The sequence below is a fragment of the Sminthopsis crassicaudata genome, chromosome 2, assembly GCF_048593235.1.
Source record: "Sminthopsis crassicaudata isolate SCR6 chromosome 2, ASM4859323v1, whole genome shotgun sequence".
NCBI lineage: Eukaryota > Metazoa > Chordata > Mammalia > Dasyuromorphia > Dasyuridae > Sminthopsis > Sminthopsis crassicaudata.
In genome coordinates, this window is record NC_133618.1 from 542,187,995 (window position 1) to 542,211,579 (window position 23,585).

Genomic DNA, 23,585 nt, shown 5'->3' on the forward strand with positions numbered 1-23,585 from the left:
GGAAGCGGAAAAAGGAACCAAAACTGCTGAAAGCCGTTATCAAATCTAGTCAGCAAGCTCTGAGTTCCATGAGGGCTTATATTTTCAGAAATGGAAGGGATCTTGGAGAACATCTCACTGCATTATTTTGTAGACGAGGAAACTGAATCACAAAAGAATTAATGGGCACAAGTTTGTATTACTAGTTAGTGGTGGGAGCTAAGTGGAACAATGGTAGGCTTGGAATCAGGAAGACCTGAGTTCATATGAAATTTCAGACTAACTATGAGTGCGGGGTTTCCTGATCTGTAAAAAGAGTTTTTGTAATAGCCCCTACTGTGCTGGTGTGAGGGAGGGTCAAATAATATGTGTAATGCATTTGGCGGTGTCTGGCACATAGCAGGCATTTAATAAAGGTTCATTTTATTCTAACAGCTGCTCTGCCAAACTCCTGCTTTAGTGCTTTTTCACCTAACTTATCTACTAGTTAAAACAGGAATTAGAATTATGATTTCAGAGGGAAAGGGAATTCCCAGATGATGAAAAAGCTATTGATACAGGCCTATACCTTCTCTACAACTTAGTCTTAGCAAGTTATCTACAGCAGTAACTTTCCGGAATCACAAAACTATTATGTGTTAATGTCAGGACTTGATTCCAGAAAAGGCCAGTCTTTTAATTACTATTCTTTTTTTTTTTTAAAGTAGACTTTTAATATGTATTTAATAGTTCTCTATAAAATTAATAATCATCTCATTTCTGCTTAAAAGAACATATTAGAATAGCTTCATAAATAAATATATTTATCTTTGAACTTTTTTTCAAATGTAATTGGAATACCATGAATGGGAGTAAAGTTATTTATTTTTAATTTAATTTTAATTTGTAATTTTATTAAACTTAATCTATTCTTTGCATTCCCCATGTTAAAGATACTCCAGTATCCTCTTTGCATAATCTACTTGTGACATAATCTACTTGTGACTAAAATAAGCAAAATTAAGAGACAGATTGCAGCACCAAGATGGGAAATCCAGTAGAATTTGATACATAGCTCCAGCTGGCCTTGCCATTAAAGAAGCAAAAATAACAGGAAAATTGCAACATCATAGGGGAAAAATCCCGGAGAATGTCACATTCTTGAGGGCAGGAACTGTTTTCATTTTGGTTTTTGTCTCCCCAGCATCTTGACAAATTCTGACTGAAATGAATTTTTGAAATGCATATGTTCCAGTTGCAAAATCTTCTAGCACACCCTAACAATAGTTAAAATAGCTATTGAGACTACAGAAATTAAAATGTTGGGTTTGGGGGACTGGGGGTAGGAGGGGCATTTTGTTTATTTTTGCAATCCTGATAGATGAGGACGCCACTGAGTAGTGTGGCAGAGATCCTGAGAGTAGAGGAGGACAAAGACAATGAGATGCTCTCAAATCTTCCCCTTTCCGGTTGGCTAGCTTGGCTCCCAAAAGATTTAGTTAGCCTAGCAACGGAAACCCACTTCCGGCCCCGCCAGGAACTGAGTAAAAAGATTCCCGGAAATGGCTCTCAGAGATGGAGCAGCTGGCTTCCTCGAAGTTCCATAACGGATGCTTGTCTCCCATTGTTGGCGTGGCAGTGAGATTCCTAGGATCCATGAAGTAGAATGAGAGCAGCGTACATCCTTTTTTACAGTGCAGCCGGCCTTTGGTAATGGTGTGTAGGCACTTGCAATCCTGGAATTTGAGAGCTGATGACAGGAATAGAAAAAAGCTAGAGTTTATTCAGGGTGGAAACTACAAGTCCCAGAATACACCGCTTCAGCCGGCGTCTCCGGAAAAGCCTTGCGCTTCCCCCTCACGCTTCGCTCCTGATGGGAACCTTCCCTCTCCCACTTCCTTCCCTCCCCGGGTCCTTGCTGAATGAAGAAAAGCATGTTGGGATCTGTAGTCCCCCCGTAGAACTGTTCCCTATGTCCTTAGCGCGCCCGAACCTCCATACTCCCCTCCTCACGACCCTTAGGCTTCCGCGCTTCACTGCACTGGGACCAGGAAATTGAAAGATCTCGTCTGGGGTAGTGGGAAGACGGTGGCTCGGGGGGGACCGACGCCAGGGATGGCGGAGCGGGAGCATGGAGCAAGTGTCCGGGCTGCTTTCCTGGGCGCTGAGCAGAGTCCTGTGGCTCTCGGGTCGCTCTGAGCGGGGAGCTGCCCGGCAGCCCCGGATCATGGAAGAGAAAGCGCTAGAGGTTTACGGTAACTCCTCTCGGGCGGCGCTTGGCGGGATTGAGCTCTCCGGAGGGGAGGGACAGGGAAAGGGCAGGGTCGGGGCCCGGGTCTCCCAGCCTGGGGGTGGGGCAGGGTCCGGGGAATCCCGTCCCCCAGCTCTGCGTGTGTGCTGAGGGGAGTAGAACGTGTCCCCAAGCCCCAGACCCCCAGCCGCTTAGTCCACCATTCCCTTTCCAGCCTTTAGCCACGCTCTCTAATGAGACTGACCCGAAGACCCCCTCTGCACTTTAGAAAAAGAGTCAACAGCTGAGGGTCTTCTGTGGCCAGGGGCATTCTCCGGCTCTCTGTAGAAACAACCACATTTAAGCGCCTACTATGGGCAATGCACTCTGTCATTAGATTTGTAAGGGCCTGCTGGGTACCGAGCTAAGCGTCAAGGGGAACGAAGAAAAGCAAAAGATTCTTTGCCTTCTAGACGTTCACTTTGTAATGGGAGAGACAGCCAGAAAATAAAAAAAAAGTTATAGAGACCGGGTGCATTGAGATAATCGGCAGAGGGAAGGCGCTGTGGATGCTAGCTAGAAGCTTCTCTTGGAAAGTGGACTTCTAGCTGGGACTTGAAGGAAGGCACAAGGTGGAGATGGGAAGGAAGGAATTCAAGGCATGAGCCTTGTGAAAATGGGACGTCTGGAGGGAGTGTGGAGAGACGGGAGGTCTGATGGGGGAGGGAAAGTGGAAAAAAAGGAAAAGTGAAGAAAGGTGAGGAGGGAGCCCCTGGAATTTATTGAATGGTCAGATGTGCTTAAGGATAGATACCAAGCCAGATCCTGCGGGGGAATACAACCTGTAACTGTCACCATGGTAGTAGGGAACAGACTGAGGGAGGGGAAATGACTCTTGAAGGACGTTAAGGTTTCTAGAAGTTGGCCCTGAGGAGTCCATTCCAGGGATTCACACCAGCCTTTTCCAAAGGCATAAGAAATGTCGCCAATCTTCTGAGCAGAAGCTAGGCCATATTGACCAAACTGGGGATTTAAGTAGAAAGGTGGCTAGGCTTGGATGTCAGTGCTGGACACATAACCACCTAAGCTTTTTGAGCAGAGGAGAGTGCAGTGGGCCGTAGGAGTCGTGGAATTATGAACTGGGTTTAACTCCCAGCTCCTGCAGCTTGTTCTTCACCTTTCTGGGCTTCTGTTTCTTCACCTACAAAATGAAGTGACCAAACTAAATCACTCTGTGGCCCCTTCCAGGCCTGAGTCAGCGACCTGGCCCAACACCAGTGCTCTAAGAAAGTTATTTTAGCAAGTGAGAGAAGAGACTTGAAGCTAGGAGACCGGTGAGGAGGCATGTAGTCCAGTAAAAGAATCCAAATCCTAGTTTTGTTCCTTATTTTGAATGACCTTGGACACGTGAGTCCCTTAATTTCTCCAGACCTTCATTTCTTCATCTGTGAAATGAGAGGAATGGACTAGATTGTAGCTCTGAATCTGGGATCTAGGTGAGATATGATGTTATAGCCTATGGGAGTAGAGGAGTGAACCCAACAGGTTCCTTTTATCTTCAGTGAAAATGATATTGTTTTATCTCAGTTAAGAATTGTAAACTGCTAGGATGCGAATGCTGGAAGCACCACTGGAAGTTGAGGCAGGAGAGGACTTTATGTGAGAGTAGGACTTATTCAAATTCCTGTTTTAGATGATTGTCATTGAGAAATGATCTTAACACAGTCGTCTAAACAAATTATCCCAATGCCCAACACCAGGCAGAGGAAACCAGGCAGGAAGACAGGTGCTTTCTTGGATTTGGGAAAAATATAATGAAAAGTGACTAACTATAGGATCATAGATGTTAAGCTAGAAGGGACCTAGAGAGGAGTGAGGAGGTAAGAGAAGAGAGATTCATCTAGTCAAACCCCCACTGTTTTGTAATTTGGAATCCCTTAAAAGTAATAGCATTTTTCACTTTCAGAATCAATCTATCACATAAAGTGCTCTCTCCTTCCTTAAACTCTAATTTAACTTATCTAATATTAGGGCATATCATGCCTTCAATTGTTAATTTTCTATGTTTGTCTTATTTTCTAAATTAAATGATAAGTTCCATGAAAGCAGGCTCTATATCTAATTCTTCATTGTATTCTCTGCAGCACAAAACTCTTGGACACATAGGAGGCATCTAATACATAATAATTGATTAGTTGAAAAAATTATAAGACCCTCCCTTTGGGGAGAATATTGAAGTTAAGTGACTTGCTCTAAGTCATACAGCTAGACAGTATTAAAATTGAGATGAAATACATACTATCAGTCACATAAAAAAATCTATCCTATTTTTAATGGTGAGGAGATTTTCCTGATTCAATTCCCCACATCCCCTTGCTCCAAGTTCTGTTCTTTGGATTTGGTCCTGCTTCTATCCTGTGGGCCAAGGGAACAAATCTTTTCCTTCTTCCAAGTGACAGGCCCTTAGAAACTTGAAGAGTACTATCATGATAATGGTTTGTTGATGCAGCCTGATTGTATCAGTTTTTTGGGAGGTTGCTAGAAGACTGGATAGAATTGCAGCCCATTAAAATTCCTAGATGTTTTCTCATATCTGTTGTCTAGTCTAAATTCCTCTGATTTGTGATTTTCAATTCAATAAACATTTAGTAACCACATGGTATAAGGAAGGCACTGCTAGACATTGGGAATACAAAGACAAAAAAGAGAGTCCTGCCCTCAAGAAGATTATATTTTACTGGAAGGGATACCACATATACACAGAAAAGTAAGTTAAAGAGATTTTAGGAAGGAGAGAATTAGCAGCTGGTAGGATTTTGAATTCCTTCTATAGAAGATGACATCTTGGAAGGAAAGTAGAGATTCTTCAAGGTGGAAGAGAGGAAGGAAAGCATTCCAGCTAGAATATAACTACAGAGCAACCTGAGGCACAGAGACAGAAGATGGAATGTCAGGTACAGAGAACAAGGGGGAATGCCAGTTTGAAACCAAACATTTATTGAAGAAAGTGATAAGGAATTAGTTTGGAAAGGTAGGTGGGAGTTTTACCATGGAATGCCTTACATGCCAGGCTGAAGACTTTGTCCTGGAGGCAGTAGGGAGCCACTGAAGTAATATTTAAGTAGGGATTTACATGGTAAGATCTTTGCTTTATTCATTGTAATTTGGCAACCGAGGGGAAGATGAGTTGGAGAGAGGATGATGACTATGAGTCATCTGTATAGTCCAAGGGAGAAATATTAAGGGCCTGAGCTAGATAGGAGCTGCTATTTGAGTGAAGAGAAGGACATGAATTTTAGAGATATTGTGGAGGTTAAATAAAAAAATCTGGTAACTGATTGGATCTAGAGGCTAAGAGAAGAATCAGAATGTTTCCAAGGTATTAAACCTAAATAAAGGGAAGGATGGAGAAGGGACTTTTTGAGCAAAGATGGGATTCTTCTCTGGACATTTTAAATATAAAATGCTTTGGAAACATTTTGGTAGGAGGAGGGTTAGTGATGCAAAACTAGACTTGGGAGAAAGATTTGGTCTAGATACATAGATTTTGAAGTCACCTTTATGGAGAGGATGATTGAACCCATGTGAACTGATGAAATCACCAGAGAGAAGGTTATAGAGAGAGGAAAAAAAAGAAGGATAGATAGAATCTTGAAGAATACCCTTAGGAAAGAATTGAGATATGGCTAAAGACTTGGCAAAAGAACCTGAGAAAGATCATTCAAAAAAAGGCAAACCAAGCTATAGCAATATCATAGCAGCCGATGGGAAAGTTCTGTAACACAGGAAGAGGCAGTGGTCAGTAGCTCCAAGGAAGGGAGGAAGAAGATTGAGAACAGCTGTTGTGGAGAATATGATGGAGGATCATTCAAGAATGATGCAGCAATGATCACCCAGTTGAGATTAGTTTGCAACCTCTCAGTATTTGTAAGGTGAACTATTGATCTGTTGACGAATGAGGTTTATACATAGAGACTTGCCTATAGTAATGAAATCCCAGGTCCATACAAAACAAAATTGTAGTGAAGCCAGATGCATTGTTATATAATGTTCTTTAGCAGCATTGGGCAATAATTGATTAGGAATAGCAAAAAGGGATGGAATGGAAGGGTAATAAACCAGGGATGAGTGTTAGTAAGGTGAAATTTGTGATCTAATAAGGGGATCAAGAATAAATATAGTGTGTAGTGGTTTAGTCAGTCATAGGATCAATGGGAAGGAACTGAGGCTAAAGCAGGGACGTTGGGAAACAATGGTAAAGAATGGAGAGGGCCTAGAGATTGTGGTGAGGATGAAGACTAGATTTGGGAACAATTAAGTGGAAGGAGAGTAGAATTTATTAAGTGCCTTCTATGGTGTAAGCACTGTGTTAAGCGTTGGGGATACAACAAAAGGCAAAAAAAAACCCAACCATTCCCTACTGTGAAGGAGCTCACAGTTTCATGAAGAAGAAAACATACAAATCATATTTGGATTCAACAAGATAACAATGGATAGAACATGGGACCTGCAATTAGTTGACTAATCCATTAATGACTATTCTTTTGATTTATTTTTTCAATCATTTTAAATGCTCTTAATTGTATTGTCTTCTAACTTGCAGCTCTCTAGAGATCTTGTCCACAAAGACAGCATTAGATTCTTGCTAACATCTAAGTTTCTCTATCTATACCCATAAAGCTGCCATTCCTCTGATTTACCAATCTGGTGACTGTCAAAAACGGAAATGAGGTTGGTTGAAGTTTCCTTTTTAAATCTTCAAAAACTAACCTTCTAATAATACATTCTAGAATCTGGACAGGAAGCAAAGTCACACTCACTGTCCTATGGTTTGCATATTTCATTCTCTTCCCTTTTTTAAAAAACTAGGACATTTGTCCTTTTCCAGTCCTTGGATAGTTATGGAGCTCCATTTTCAACTAGTCCCTACTTACTTATCTTGTTTACCCTAAACTTTCCCATATTTTTTTTCCCATTTCCTCAAAATTGTCTCAAAGGCTTTTTTTGGATCATCCTTAGCTCTTAAGAAATTTTTTGATTCTAACTGATTCTTCCCCACTATGCTGTCATAACAAATAATTATATTTAAGAAAAATGAACCAACACGTTGATCCTGTCTGACCATTCCATACTTCCTTCCATACTTACAGTCTTCCAAAAGATAATGTTCTGTATGCACATCATTTCCTTTCAGCAGACTACAAGCTCCTTGAGGGCAGGAGCTATTTCATTTTCTTTTTGTCTTTGCATCTTCAGCCTCTAGCCCCATTACTTATCACATTGTAAGTGCTTGCCATATACTTGTTAAATTGAAGTTTGCTTTACCTCTGTAGTATTTATTCCCACATCTGGAAAAGAAGAGATTCAGATGAAATGATGTGATGAGTCATGTGTTTCTTTGTACATACATCTGTACATGTAAAGCATAAGGTGTTAGTTCATTTTATTAGAACCTGATCTAATGATCCTAAGGAACAATTAGATGACTGGTGGTTTCGCATTATGAATTAATATGATTATTACCAGTACTAAAATAGCAATCAGAGCTCATCCCAGGTTTCTCTGACCTCTTCATATTCTTTGATTCTTCTGGTGCAGTAATACACCCCTCCACTAACATGTCAAATTGTGCAGCTCTACTATGGTTGATGGACATCCACCTTTTCTCTATTTAAGTCTCTTTTAAGAGCTTTGGAATTGATTGGGAGACGTGGGAAACACTGGTACAAGACTGGCCAGCATGTCATGCTCTCATCAGAAGGCAGTGTGCTCAAAAGCTCAGAAGAAACATGGGCTCTTCAGGTTAAGAGGGGCTGCCCCAAGAGTTTCCATGGACTGTGCCCTATCTGTGGTGGAGCCTTCCAAGCTCATGTTGGTCTGGTCAGTCATGGTCATTTGGACTGTAACTCACTCTAATGAAGTGAGGTCATCTCAGTCCTCTTCGAGAAGGAAGGACAACAGCAACCAATCAGTAACCATTCCTCCACCCCCTCCACTCAATCTGAAGTATAGTGCTCCTGACACTATTCTGACACTGTTTATGGCACACTGTTGTCCTTATCCTTCATTGCCTCTCCTTGCTTTTCCTGTTCTATGCTTATTTTTTAAAGACCCAAGTTAGTTGCTGAGTTCCTTGTACATTGGTCTCGCTAAACATCTCAATTTTTCTTTCTCCCTTGAGTTATTTCTGTTTGCATCTTCAGAATTTCATTCCTGAGGGCTACTGGTTTTGAGGGATTGATTTCTGCAGGTTTTTACACTGGTGGTTTTAGCTGTCTTTCCTCTAAGTCCTTTGAAATCTTCTTTGCCAAAAGGTAATATATTTGTCAGGCAGTATATTGGCTTTCTTCCCCTCTGGGCAGCTAGATTGCATAATATATGCAGTGCTGAGCCTGTAGTCAGGAATACTCACCTTCCTGAGTTCAGATCTGGCTTCAGATACAGAGCTGTGTGACACTGGGCAGGCCACTTTGTTAAGGGATTGGTCAATTCTCCAAGAGCCTCCACAGCTGAAGGAGCTGCAGGGCAGCCTTTGCTGACACAGGTTACAGACTGGAAATGAGATAAATTGGAGGCAGAGGAAAGAGGAGAGAGGTCAGAGAACAGCAACTACCTCTGTCTCGTATTGTCCTCTCACATGAGGAGATCCATTCTGGGTTGGATCTCCAAGCAGCCACTGTTAGTGGCTCCTGTGTATTTCAGCAGCTCTCTAGCGTATTCCAACACCACATAACCCCATTTGCCTCAGTTTCCTCATCTGCAAAGTGAGTTGGAGAAATAAATGACAAACCACTCGAGTGTTTTTCCAAGAAAACTCTAAATGGGATCATAAGGAGTCTATGTGACTGAACAACAGTTCTTCTCATTGATAATGAATTCTATCATGGGTGGTAATTTTCCCTCAAGGTTCCTACTCTCTACACCAGCAACCACTTTCTCCTTATTTCTCAAAATGGGTTCCCCTTTTTTCTGAAGAATAAAATTATCATTTAAACAAGTAAAGAATGTATATTAAGTTCTCTAAGATTTTTAAGTTGCAGAACAGGAGCTGATTCACATTGATTTAAAAAAAAGAAAAAAAAAAAAAAAACTCCATACAGAGCTTCCTGAATTGTATCCCTGGACCTATTTCACTTTTGACAGAATGAGCTCCAGCAAATGTCTGAATAAATGAATCCCCTTATCACTACTGTTTCAGTTATCTGTGTCTGACTTATGGTCTATTTCCTGAATTCCTTCTCTCCTCCCACTCTGAGTCCTGGTGGTATATTTTCATGATGATAATGCTTCCCTTCCCCCTCCTCTGATCTTAACTTGAAGCCTTTCCACCATATTTCTCACATAAGCATACTTTTTCCTGTACAGTTCGTCCTCTCCAGCTTTTTATGTGTTTGATTTTTTTTGAATGAGGTAGATTGTTCCATAGCCATATTCTGCCAGGTCTCAGCAAGGTAAAATTTGTCTCCTTGCCTTATGAACTATAGTTCACCTTTGTAGCCCATAAATTTGGTGCATTTGTGCAGAGGCATTTGAAGCCATCTTCAACAATCCTTAGTCTCTTCCCCCCCCCCTTGCAGTTGGGGTTAAGTGACTTGCCCAGGGTCACACAGCTAGAAAGTTTAAGGCTTTGAGGTCACATTTGAACTCAGAGTACCAGCCAGGAAGTCAGGAGGACTGTACCAACTAGCTGCTCCCAATCTTCAGTCTTTTCAAATCTTTTATCTCTCTTTGATCCTGGTTCTTTTCTTACTGCTTTCAAACATAAGTCAAATCTAGATCCTTAAAAAACTTTTATGAGATTCTACCATCCCCTCAAGCTGTTTTCCAGTTGCTCTTCCCTTTCTTTGCCAAATTCTTTTTTTTTATTTAGAATTTTTTTTCACAGTATATATGCATGAGTAATTTTTTTTATAATATTATCCCTTGTATTCATTTTTCCAAATTATTCCCCCCTCCCTCCATTCCCTCCCCCCGATGACAGGCAATCCCATACATTTTACATGTGTTGCAATAAAACCTAGATACAATATATGTGTGTAAATACCACTTTCTTGTTGCACATTAAGCATTAGATTCCGAAGGTATAAGTAACCTGGGTAGATAGACAGTAGTGCTAACAATTTACATTCACTTCCCAGTGTTCCATCTCTGGGTGTAGTTATTTCTGTCCATCATTGATCAACTGGAAATGAGTTGGATCTTTATGTTGAAGATATCCACTTCCATCAGAATACATCCTCATACAGCGATCTTCTGGTTCTGTTCATTTCACTCAGCATCAGTTGATGTAAGTCTCTCCAAGCCTCTCTGTATTCCTCCTGCTGGTCATTTCTTACAGAATAATAGTATTCCATAACCTTCATATACCATAATTTACCTAACCATTCTCCAATTGATGGGCATCCATTCAACTTCCAGTTTCCAGCCACAACAAAAAGAGCTGCCACAAACATTTTGGCACATACAGGTCCCTTTCCCTTCTTTAGTATTTCTTTGGGATATAAGCCCAGTAGTAGTACGGCTGGGTCAAAGGGTATGCACAATTTGATAACTTTTTGTCTTTGCCAAATTCTTTGAAAAAAATTGTTAACGCTTTTTACCTGTTGCCACTAAGGTAAAATATAGATTCCTCTATCTTTTAAAACCCTACACAACTTGGCCCAAATCTATCTTTATAGCCTCAGCAGACATTAGTCTCCCTCCCATGCTCTGTAATCTACCCACAATGGCCTTCCCACTTTTCCTCATATATAATACTCTATTTCCCATGCCTTTGCATTGGCCAACTTCCATAATGTACTCCTTCCTTATCTCTGGCTCATGAAGTCCCTCTCTTCTTTTAAGAAACACCTCAAGCATTGTCTTCTACACAAAACCTTTCCTGATTCATCCCCAATTGTTGGTGCTTTCCCTCTCCAACTATCTTGTCTTTAACTATTTTGTTTGTGTTTGTATTTATTCATTTTATATTTATGTATGTATTATGTTCTCCTTTGTTAAGCTTCTTGCAAGTGGATATTATTATCATTCTAAGTAGTTGTATCCATAGTAGGTGCTCAGTATTTTTTGATTAGTTGTTTTGTTGGCATTGGCAGGAAAAGAAAGCATACCATATAACACTTTTCCTAGGACAAGGTAAAATTGTCTTTATTACAGATCCTGTCATTTTTACAAAGAAGAGAGCTCTCAAGGCACAGTTCCTTGATACACTTGTTTATTACACTGAGAACTTCATTCCTTGATTATGCAGCTGATAACAGTGTTATGTATAATAAAAATAATGTTTCAATAGACCACTAGATTGGGGGTCAGAGATCCTGTTTTTGAATTCTAGCCCTGCCACTTTTTTATTTATGTGACTATAGGCAAGCTATTTTTCTCTGAGCTTTATTATCTTTATTTATAAAATAAAGATCCTGAACTAAATGCTTTTTGAAAGGTCTTTTCTAGCTCTAAATCTGTGATCCCTATGAATTCTACACCTGAGTAGCAAATCTTAATTTTTCATCAGATACAAGTGATCTTTCCTTTAAATTGGAATTATCCGGTCATACTTAGCATTGCATATTTCCTTTTGAGCAGCTACTGGTAAAGTAGAGCTCTGGGCCTGGAGTCAGGAAGACTCATATTTGTGAGTTCAAATCCAGCCTCATATTCCTGGGCAAGTCACTTAACTCTGTTGGCCTCCTCTGTAAAATGAGCTGGAGAAAGAAATGACAAACTGCTCTTTTGCCAAGTACCTTTGCAAACCAAGACAATTTTGGCAATAACCATACTTCGCTTACCTGTGTATTTTGTTTCATTTCTAGCTTAAAAATGAAAGACCTTCTGAAATTTAAGGACCAAAAAATTTGGCATAATTTAACAGCCCAAGAAAACAATGTGACTTTTAGCAACAACAGCAAAACAAACAAACAAACAAAACCTTCTAAAAAGAAATTAGCAGTGAAAGTTCATGCCAGAAACCTGGTTAGTTATTACATTTGTTGCTTGAGAGAGCAGGGGAGAAGCCACTACAGAAACTAAAAAGCTGTTACTTGGTTTAGAGCATTTTTGTCAGTATGTGATATGCTTTCTTTGGTACATTTTTCAGATCTAATTCGAACCATCCGGGACCCAGAGAAGCCCAATACTTTAGAAGAACTGGAAGTGGTAACAGAAAGTTGTGTGGAAGTTAAGGAGATACATGAAGAAGATTATCTGGTTATTATCAGGTTCACCCCCACAGTACCTCATTGCTCACTGGCCACCCTTATTGGTAAGCTTACGGTCCTTCTCAGTCCATTAAAGCAACCGAACAGCCTTGCCAATACCCCTCCTACCCTCCTGGACTCAGGGGACCCAGTGACCTATAAATGGAGATGTCGTCTACCTTTCTTAGTTCTGAATGTTGGAGTGGAGACAAAAGTGTCTTTTTCTCTTCTAGAATCTATCACTATCCCTTCTTACCATCTCTTACTATGATTTAGATGTAAACTCTTATCACTGAAAAGTTACATTTTATAGCGTAGTCATGGACAGAAATGAGAAGGCAGATTGTATTATTGTGGTATGTTTTCTCCTCTCAAGGTTATATTTCCTTATTTAAGGTTAGTTATTAATAGGATTGTGTAGCAACTTTTATGATAATAGAACATCTCTTCTGAGTTCTTTGTTCACTGATGTTGAAATAGTTTTTCTGTTGTTCATTATGTCAGAACTGTCATTTATAATTTTAATTTTACAGATTTAGCTTCCAGGAGATCATTTATTTTTCAGATAACTGGCCATATATTTTAGGTATCCTGCTAACTAGAATATACTTTTCCTAAAACTCAGGTGGTGCCTGTTTGTTTGAGCTGCCACAGATTTATGACTATGTATTTCTGTGTTTTGTATTAAAAATAAATGTCTTGATTAATACAATTAAATGTAAATAAATGTCGTAGTGCATGTTTTCCAAACAAACTTTTAAATTAACCAAAATCCAAGACTCAATTCAGAGTTTTTCTCCATTATCTATTTAGTGATTATTTCTAGTTATTTTCTTTTATACCTGTTCCCATCTTAATAAATGCAGTTTTAGGCTCTTTTTAGTCACCAACTTTACTTTGAATCAAAAGCTTCTCTTGATTGGTATTTCTCCTTTATCTTGTGCTAAGGGTGTTTTGATTTAGGAATCATCTTTGTAACAGTATTGAAAAACCCTGGTATAGTGTTAAAAATATTGTATTTGAAATGCTAAAACCTGAGTATGAGATAATTTCTAAGCTACTTATTAACTGGTTGGGCTAGATGATTTCTGATCATCTTTCTGATCAGAATTTTATGGTTCTTTATGATTCTAAGTTTGTGATCCCATGACCAGAAATTTTGGGCAAGTAGATTTCAGAAAGTTCATAGAAAGGATAGACAGCATCCCATGAAATAAAGCCTACAGAGGAAGTTAGTCCAGATGAGATAGAAAACTCTTGAGAATGAAATTCTGAATATAAAAGGGGAAGCAATTCCATTGTGAAGGGAAAACAAAAAAATTTTTTTAAAAGATATTGCTAGTTATGCACAAGAAAGCCACTAACCAAATTGTATTTTTAAGATGTACAAAAGATGGATGCAAGGGCAGTTAACAGGGTTAATATAAATAAGCTTAGCACAATCCTGCAAAGATAGTCTCAGGAGTGCTAAAGCACAGAATGAGTTGAGAGGCTGCGAAGGAAACATAAGGTCAATAAAAAAATATTTTTTTAACAGCTATTTGGAGAGAAAAAGGATAAGACTTCTGCTTGAAACATAAGTGGGATAATGAAAATCAACAACAGAGAGATGACCACAGTGGTCATTTATTTCCATTTCAGTTTTCTGCCAAGAGAATGAACTTTGACTTGAAATAATAGAACAAAGATGGTTAATAGGGAGTTACGCTCAAGATAATTAAGGAAATAGCAATAGAGCATCTAATTACCTTTGATGAATCAAGTTACATGTCCCTGAAAGAACTAGTAGGTATAATAGCTGAATCACTGACAGTGATTTTTGGAAGGTGATGGAAATGGAAAGATATCTTACACTGGAGAAGAGCAAATAGTTTGAGTTTCTTTTTTAAATATATTTTTATTTTGTTAAATATTTTCAATTGTAAAACAGTTTTAATATTCATTTAAAAATATTTAGTTCTATAATCTCTCCTTTCTTATCCTTGAGAAGGCAACAATATATCAAATTTACATGTGAAGTCATATGTAGCATTTCCTATTAGCTTTTTTTTTGCAAAGGACAAGAAAAAGAAAGTTTTTAAAAATCTGCACTCAGAGTTCATTAGCCTTCTCTCATTCTCTTCTCTCATAATAATTTGATTTAAAAAAAAAAAAGGAAAAAGAAAGATAACAGAATTTATAGGATAAAAGCCAGTGACCTGGATTTTAATTCCTAGGAAAATTCTAATGAATCATTAAAAGGATGTGAATATCAAGATAAAGAAATTATGATTATAAAGACTTCATCAGGAAGACGTCATGAAAACTTGATCTTATTTCCTTTTTTGATAGGCTTGCTGAGCTTGTAGGTGTGTAATGCTGGAGAAATTATTTATAAAGCTTCTCATAATACAGCTTATGTTATTCTTGTGGAAAAGTTGAAGAGATGTGGAGGTAATTGTACAGTTAGATGAATAGAGAATGGCTGAATGGCTGAGTTCAGAATGGTTCTAAATGCTTCAGTGTCAGCTTGACAGGAATCTTGGACCCCTGCAGTTTAACATGTTAATATCTTGGCTAAAGTTATAGATGGTGGGCAGAGAACACAAAGCTGAGAGGCATGGCCAACCCTCTGAATGACAAAGTCAGTATCTTTAAAAATCTTGATCAGGGTTACAAGCTAGTTGGGAAGTGTTAAGTGTCTGAGGGCAGACTTGAACTCCGGTCCTCTTGACCCCAGGGCTGGTATCCTTTGTGCCATCTAGCTGCCCTTCCTATGAAACTTCAGAGAGAAATGTGAAGTCTTATGCTTGGAGTCCAAATAGAGATGTCGATGGTATGTTTTAATGGCAATTTTTCTGTCAAGTATCTGAATTGGGGGAAGCTCAAGCTGAGCCATTAGTGTATAATGTGGCAGCCAGAAAGGATAATGATGTGATTTCAGGATGTGAATGTAATAGGATATTACTGGTCTTCAAGAAATGATGACTTGGGAGAATATAGGGAATCACAAATACAGAGAATCACTGGAAGATGTCTATGGAGTGATTCAGAGTAAAGTGAGCAGAACCAAATGAATTGTGTTTTTTTTTTTTTTTTTTTTTTTTGTCTTTATTTTAAGGGAGGAGCTGAAAAGAATATATTGAAAAATAGAGGTGATAATCAGACTAAAGATAGCAAGATTAAACTTATTTCATTTCAAAATAAAACAAAAACTAATTCAATCTTGGATGCCATTAAAAGAGGCATAACTTGCAGAAGTAAGGAGGAATTCAAGCCTTCTATGGTTTGTTTCTTTCTAAAGAAATCCCTCCATAACAAAAATATTTTTAATTTTACTTACGTCTTTATTTATATCTCTCTTGCTTTCTTTTCCTCTGTCCCAGGAATGCTTTTTTCTTATCAAGGCTAGAGGATACTTCTAGGCTTTTGCTTTTTCTTTCTCACCCTTTTAAAGATACTCTCCTAACTTCAAGGGTCTTTAATTTCCATTGGTGTAAATGTTTCCTCTTTACACAAATTACAATCTCTTTATACATTAATAGAATTTCTTTGGAGTTTCTGTAACTAAAAAACAAAACAAAACAACTTATTATCTGGGATAGCCTTCTTTTTTTGGTAATGACTAACCCTCTTCATCCTTTAGCAAGACTGGTTATTGGGTAGCAGACTTACGAGACATCTCCAGGGCCTCCCCCCTGAGCCTTTTAGGGTTAATGGGACTTGTCAGAGCTTGTGCTCCTAGACCCAAAGGTCAGATTCTTGGCTTTTCCCTCCCCCTTGTTTATATCTTAACTCAGCATACAATGTAGATATTTACTTATCAACTCTGACTTACTGGTATTCCTTAGTGATAGCTCTTGGCACCTGTCATATTTATAAACTGCCACTGAAGCTTTAAAGAATTAAGCTATTGCTTAATTACTACTGTACACTTTAAATAGAATTTGAACAGAAAATTAAACAGATTTAGTAACACTGGGTGTTATATTTAGCTGTTCGAAATCAACTCTCTAAAGCATTCTTGCTTATTATTCTATAGAATGTTCTGTAGTTTAAAAAAGTTTTTTATTATGAACTTAACAAATAGTAACTAAAATGGGCATTTGTATATAAATAGTAATACTGGGAGTGAGGGTAATATATGAAATTGCTTATCTCTATTATGTACAACTTCCTTTTTTAAAAATTACATAATAAATCCTATGTGTTATTTAAAATACTGTCTTGCTTGTGGTTTCTTTTGGCTTTCTTTCTGTTCTCTTTTAAAGCATTGAAAAACATGTTTTCATAACCCTTTTTTTTCCTTTTTCTTTCTGATTTTGACAGTCTTATCTCTAACTCCCCTTTTTCTTCTCACTGAACCACCCCACCCTCTCTCCTGACAAAACCTTTGTAAAAAAAACATGCATAGTTAAGCAAAACAAACTCTCACATTGACTGGATTCAGAAATGTTTGTCTTTCTGCAACTTGAGTCTATCACCTCTTTTCATTAGAAAGGTTCTTAGAATGTGAAGCAGAGAAAGAAGAAAGAAATTTTGAGCTCTGCATTAGCCAGCTGCTCACCAGTGCTTCCCTTGTTATCTAACAGTCTCTGGTGTTAGTTATGTAAGTGCTTAAATAAGAAAGGGAGGCAATGTGATGAAAAAACTGCACAGTATGGAAGTGAATATAGATTGGTGGGGTGTAAGACTACCCTGGGAAGTCTCTAGCATGAGGGGGGCACTGGGGCTCATGGGGGAGGGAGCAATAGTAAAGTTCTGAACCCCATGGGGCTAGACGGGGCAAGGAGCACTGGATCAGAGACCCAAGGGTCACTTCTGTGGTCTTACTGAAGCTTAGTAGCCGTCACATGCCTTGGGCACCTTTCTTCCCTTCTCTGGGCTGCACTTTTCTGTGTACACTTGGGAAGATCTCAAAGATCCCTTCAAGTTCTAAATGTTTCTCTGTTCCTAAGTCACTTAGCCTTTCTGGGTCTTGTTTTCCCTTTTATAAGATGGAACTTAAACCAGATGACCTCAGAAGGCTTTTTCAACTCTAAATGTTAAGTTTTGAGTAGTGTCCATGGTAAGTCTTCAATTTGGAAAAGCTGTTGCCTCTGTTGGGGTATAATCAGGAGCCTCCCAGATTTATCCAGATGTATGAGTACATGTCAGGATATTAGAAGTGGTCAGTCTGAATTGTATGGATGGCTAGGTGATCACATAGATTTCCATTTCAATTTCAAATAGAAATTGACCCAGATGAGTGATCTCCGCTGCAGGCCATGTTGCAGGTTGTGAGATAGTTGAGTGGACCACAGGTGCCTTTGGGTCCAATTTTGGATCCACATAGTCTATACAAGCACTTTCCAAATTAATATTTTATTCTTGTTCCCCCTATAGTTATGGTTTCTTGACTGTCCTTTCACTTTTCCTTATCATCATTTATATCAGAATTCTTCAGCAGGAAGGGAAACTGAGGAAGGAGAAGAGAGAAAGGGAATAGTGAGAACCATCAGAAACCTTTCTGCAGGCCACTAAACCATAACTTGGATAAAGTCCCATATACACCAACCATTGGGAAAGAGATTCTATTTTGGCTTCTTACACTTCTTGGGCAAAGAGCAGTGCAGTTACTTTTGTTGGCACTTTCAACATGCCTTTAAATCCTGACTATATTTGTAAAGTCCTTGAACGTACTTCAAGGGTCTTAGTGTGAGGTAATATGGTTACTGGTGAAATTTGATGCTATGAATATTGTCTTTAAATGGCTGATGTTCTAGATTGGCCCTTTGGACTTGGAAGTGGATGTTAATGCCTTCCTGTAATCACTCTGAGTGAATGATCTTGAGAGAGGGAGCTGTCCAAGGAGACATCACCAGAGCAGGATTGATTTGAAACTGCCAAAGACAGGGACAGAGTCATTTGGATTGGAAGATAACTTCATCATATTCTGTACAAAAAAATACTACAGTTGAAATCAGGTGCTACTTATGATCGAAATATGTCATCTGAGGATAACTAATTTGGGAAAGGGCACATAGGAGAAGGAATAACTTGTATAGACATTTTTAAGACTAATCATGTACATCCTTCATAAAGTAATATTTTCCTGCTGAGTTGGTCTCTGCTCTCATCTTTCTCATTTCCCCATTTCATTTTAAATGATTCTGGTAGCATAGCTAATGGTAACTAAACCATATATACATCGATTTCATGATGCTATAAAGTAGCAGGCCTAGAATTAGGACAGTGTGGATTTATCATGGTTATTTATTGCTTGTTTGAATCCTGAAAATTTTCTTAGCAGGTTAACAATATCCTGACACTACTACCTGTTAAGTGCAAGAATGTATGAGAAACAAGACTGGGAAAGGGAACATATTATTGTTGATCCTTTGTTGGATCCATGATCTCCTCGTTGTGAGGACTCTGGTTACCACTCTTTTGTACCTGCTCATCTTGCGTGATTCTTATTTAAGAATGAAAAGAAAAAAATCCTCCATAAAGGATCTTTTTGATACCCTGGAGCTTTTTTTCTGGCTCCTTTAATATTTCACGAATACTCTATATTGCCCATCTCTGATCCACATTCTCATTCTTACAAATGCCTCATCTACTTCCTTTTCTAGTCCCTGTCCCATGATGGTATCCTTGACATCACTTTTCATTTACAAGTCATCTTTGCTAGTATAATAATCTCACATTTATGTAACACCTTATAATGTGCTTTATCTTATTTGATCACCACAGCAATCCTAGGCAATAATGGCTATAATTCCCCTATTTTATAGATAATGAAACTGAAATTGGTAGAGCTTAAGTGATTTGCTTAAGGTCACACAGCTAGTAAATGTCTGAGGGCAGATTGAACTCAGCTTTTCCTGACTAGAAGTTCAATGGTCTATCAGCTGTGCTATTCAGATACCTAATATGTGAGACCTTTTCATCCACAGTCTGTATTCATGTTACTGTATATGTGTCATTTACTTCAAATTTTTGCAATCTGAACTTCTCCATTCATGATTTAAGCAGTTTAGTTAAAGTTGTTTCATTGAGTAACCTTATGTGATTTAGAAAATTTTATTAGATTTACTAGATAAATGTTGGATTTTATTTTTAAACATTTGCTCTAAGAACATCCAGCGGAGAAGGCATTAATTCTGGATTTGTCCTGTGGCCACAGGAAACACCAGCTTTCATAGATTTCTTGTTATTTTCTGTAGCACATGGAAACTGTACTTGTTTGTCTCTAACTTATATGTACTTACTTTATCAAGCAGTTTGGGATTAGTCACTACCAATGGCTCCCACACAGCATGTCTCCTTTTAGTCCTTCAAGGGACAGCCCGCATCACATAAGGATAGTGGGACATGTAACAATAATTGCTGTCACAAAGTAATCACTAGCTGCTTTGTTAAAAGGTTATCAGTACAATTCACAAGGGCCATTCCTTTTTTTTTTTTTTTTTTTTGGCAGGGCTTTGCTTACGAGTAAAACTTCAGAGGTGTTTACCCTTCAAACACAAGGTAAGGAAGAACTTTTTTGACCAACCATTCTAAATGGCATCCTGGTTGTCAGGTCTTGTTTACTTCTCCATAACTGAGGAGAAAGAGCTCCTGTTGTGCAGTCATGTGAGTGACTTGTGAGCTAGTGTAGTATGAACTTTTATCAGCCATGTAGGGCAATGATTATGCATTTGGTGCACCATGCTCAAAGATGAGATAAGGCAAGTGTTATATCAATAAAGGCATTTAGATGCTTATAGCCCTTATAAAAAGAGAAGTTTGAGCCAGAGATTCATTCCCTATGGGTCCTCTTCAACACTAATATTCTTTGGTGATGTAGTTCTATCTCAGGTAAAAAGCATGTATTTATATAGTCCCTCACATTCTTTACCAAGAAGTAAATAATAGATTCTCAGATTTTCTGCATATTAGAAATTCCTTTTGTTTATCGTGTTCAGTTATTGTCTTATTTGCCAAAGAATTTGTATTATTTTAATGAATCATTCTTGATTGCTATGTGAAATCTGACTTTTTAAAAAAATTAATTTCCAGAAAAGAATTGTAGTACTAAAAATTTGAGTTTAACCTAAAACTACATAATTCTTTTTTTAAAATAATAGCTTTTTATTTTCAAAATATATGCAAAGATAGTTTTCAACATTCACCCCAGCAAAACTCTGTTTTCCAAATTTTTCTCCCTATCTTCTTCCCTCCCCCAGACAACAAGCAATCTAATATTGTATAATTCTTAATTGGCATAAATAGAATTCAAATCCCCAACTCACTTGCTCTATCTTACCATATTTTCTCTAAATGTTTTAATATTTGTGTTTTTTTTTTTTAATTTCTAGTTGGAAATCTACATTTCTGAAGGAACCCATTCCACAGAAGAAGATAGTAAGTGAACAAGTAAAACATTATGAAAATAGACATATTAGTCTTTTGAAACATACAGTTAACCAGCAAATATTTATTGGGTAGTTATATGCATGAAATAAAAGAGGCCTATAGTAGTTACTTTTTCATTGATGGAAAAACTTGTGGAATTGGGATTTTATCCATGGTAACTTAGAGACTAAGTCTGGTCTCAGATTGAATTGAATTTTGGGTAGTTCTATAGCAAAGAAGAGGTATGTGACATGAATGGAGAGCTGAATTGAAGGTCCTGGGGTTAATGAGTGGGAGGTCTACTATACATTGTGAGACCCTGAGAAAATCACTTAGTATCTCTGAATTTCAATTTTCTTACAGCATTGGTATGAAACTTAGTGGGACAGCTAGATGGTGCAGTGAATAGAACACTGGCCCCAAATTCAGGAGGACCTGTGTTCAAATCCAGCCTCATATATTTCATGCTTCCTAGCTGTATGATCCTGGGCAAGTCACTTAACCCCAATTGCCTCAAAAAAAAAAAAAAAGAGCATTGGTATGAAACTTATACATTTAATAATGGCATAGATAAATTGGGAGGCACCAATGCCAGGGTGAAGTGGTTCCTTTCCCTTTATTAGAGAAACTAAGGGGCCTTGTTAGAATTCAGGTTTTCCATTGTCCATTCAGACTGTTATGTGTTTTTTGTTTTTTGTTTTTTGTTTTAATTTAATCTTATAGCAAATCTGATAACAGAGTAGTAAAATGAATCCATGTGACTCAGGCCCAGAATACAATGGAATGTACCGTTTTTTTAATACCACATTTATTTTTTGTTTTTTTCTCTTTTTTTCTGAGGCTGGGGTTAAGTGACTTGCCCAGGGTCACACAGCTAGGAAGTATTAAGTGTCTGAGATCACATTTGAACTCGGGTCCTCCTGAATTCAGGGCTGGTGCTCTATCCACTGCTCCACCTAGCTGCCCCCTAAATACCACATTTGTGATAGTGAGAATAACTACCTACTGTATTCATATCATTTTTAAGGTTTGCAAATCATTTTCTTTACAATGGCCTTATGAAATAAATAGAATCAATTCTTTCTCCATTTTGTAAAAAAAAAAAAAAAAGAAAGAATTAGACTTAAAAAGGTTAAGGTTAAATGATTTTTCAGTGGTTTTTATAGCCACAATATGTTGGAGCCAGTATTTGAATCCAGGTCTGCTGTTCTTTCCATTTAATCTGCCTTTGGGGCTATGTGTGTATGATAATCATTTAGCTGTATGGGTTGGTTATACTTTGGTTTATTGCTGGGTTTTGGTTTTATTTATTTATTTATTTTTTTGCTGAGGTAATTGGGGTTAAGTGACTTGGCCAGGGTCACACAGCTAAGAGGGCAGATTTGAACTCTGGTCCTCCTGACTTCAAAGCTGGTGTGCTATCCACTGCAACCTAGCTGCTCTTACATTTTGTTTCATTTTTACCACAAATCCATAAAATCCAATCAATGATAGGAAAACTAGTGATTAAACTCCTGAACCAATGAAATTACATATGGCACATAATAGGTGTTTAATAAATGCCGGTGAATTGGTTGTCTAAAACAAACAAACAAAAAAAAAAAAAAGAAAAAAGAAAAGAAAAGGAGTAATCTACCTAGACTATCCCACCAAGAAGGCTTTCTATAACAGTTGCATAATATAGTAAAAACTGAAGTCAATGTTTAAATTATGAATGGCCAGATAGTTAAGATTCCTGATTCTCTGAGTATAAACAATGTTGATTGCCTCAACTTGTTGAGGTTATTATCTGTTAACTTTATTCTTTGTTTTTTGTTTTTTACAGTAAATAAACAGATCAATGACAAAGAGAGAGTAGCAGCTGCGATGGAGAACCCCAACTTACGGGAAATTGTTGAACAGTGCGTCATTGAGCCTGATTAGCAGCTTTTTCTGAAAGTTATCAAATTGTAATCATTTGATACATTTGTTTAACTTGTTGTTAAATAGAATGCCCTTTTGTTTATTACTTGGACAATTTGTACCTCCAATTACTTTTTAAAAAGACCATTTCCCCACACAAGACTTAATTATAAGGTGGCATCTATTATGTTAATGTATGTAACATTCTCAGGTTTTATCATATTTGCTGATCAAAAAGAAGAATATTTTCTAGTTACTGTGGAAAAGACACATGACTATTTTTCAGATGACCATTCTGACTCCACACTGTTCTTTGACAGATCAACTATCCCTACTATACACAAACAAATCAGGATTTAATCATTACTCTGTAAAAATAGAAATAAAATACAGATGATTCTTATAATAAAACTTGTATCATGTCTATGTTTATTTGATTTTTGAACAATAATTTTAATATTAACAATCAGAAGATATTTCTAAAATGTTGGCTCTGCTGATGTGTTTATTTATGATTCAGGAAGTTAGAATCCAGCAATCAGTTCCTCAAAGTAGCAGCAGTGATTGTAGTTAAAAACAAATGAGTCAATGTGATCTTCATTTGGCTTTAGCACATTTGATATCTCAGAGAAATGGAGAGCATCTTCAAAGTGACCGATTTCTCTCATAGTAGTATTCAGATTCTTCCTCTCTCACATCATCTTTCTCCATGTTTCCTATGTCTCATAATTCATCGCTTTGGAGGATAAAATCGCTCTTTTTATTCATAGTTTGGAGAATTCTTAATTATTGTAGCCTTAATCAGTCAATACTTAAATTAATTCAGACTATTCATTGGAAGGATAAATGCTGAAGCTGAAGCTTAAATACTTTGGCTACATAATGAGAAGGGTGAGACTCGTTAGAAAAGAGCCTGCTGCTGAGAAAGATTGAAGGCAAAAAAT

The 23,585-nt window shown here is 37.8% G+C and overlaps 1 protein-coding gene across 1 annotated transcript; it reads left to right on the top strand.

Annotated features, from left to right (window-relative positions):
• The first annotated feature begins 1,878 nt into the window (after nt 1-1,878).
• On the top strand, nt 1,879-23,052 carry CIAO2A (cytosolic iron-sulfur assembly component 2A). Its single transcript, XM_074294860.1, has 5 exons — nt 1,879-2,213; nt 12,282-12,446; nt 19,823-19,872; nt 20,703-20,748; nt 22,565-23,052. Exons 1-5 carry the CDS (start codon nt 2,090-2,092, stop codon nt 22,660-22,662), a joined length of 483 nt encoding a protein of 160 aa, XP_074150961.1. The 5' UTR covers nt 1,879-2,089; the 3' UTR covers nt 22,663-23,052.
• The last annotated feature ends 533 nt before the right edge of the window (nt 23,053-23,585 follow it).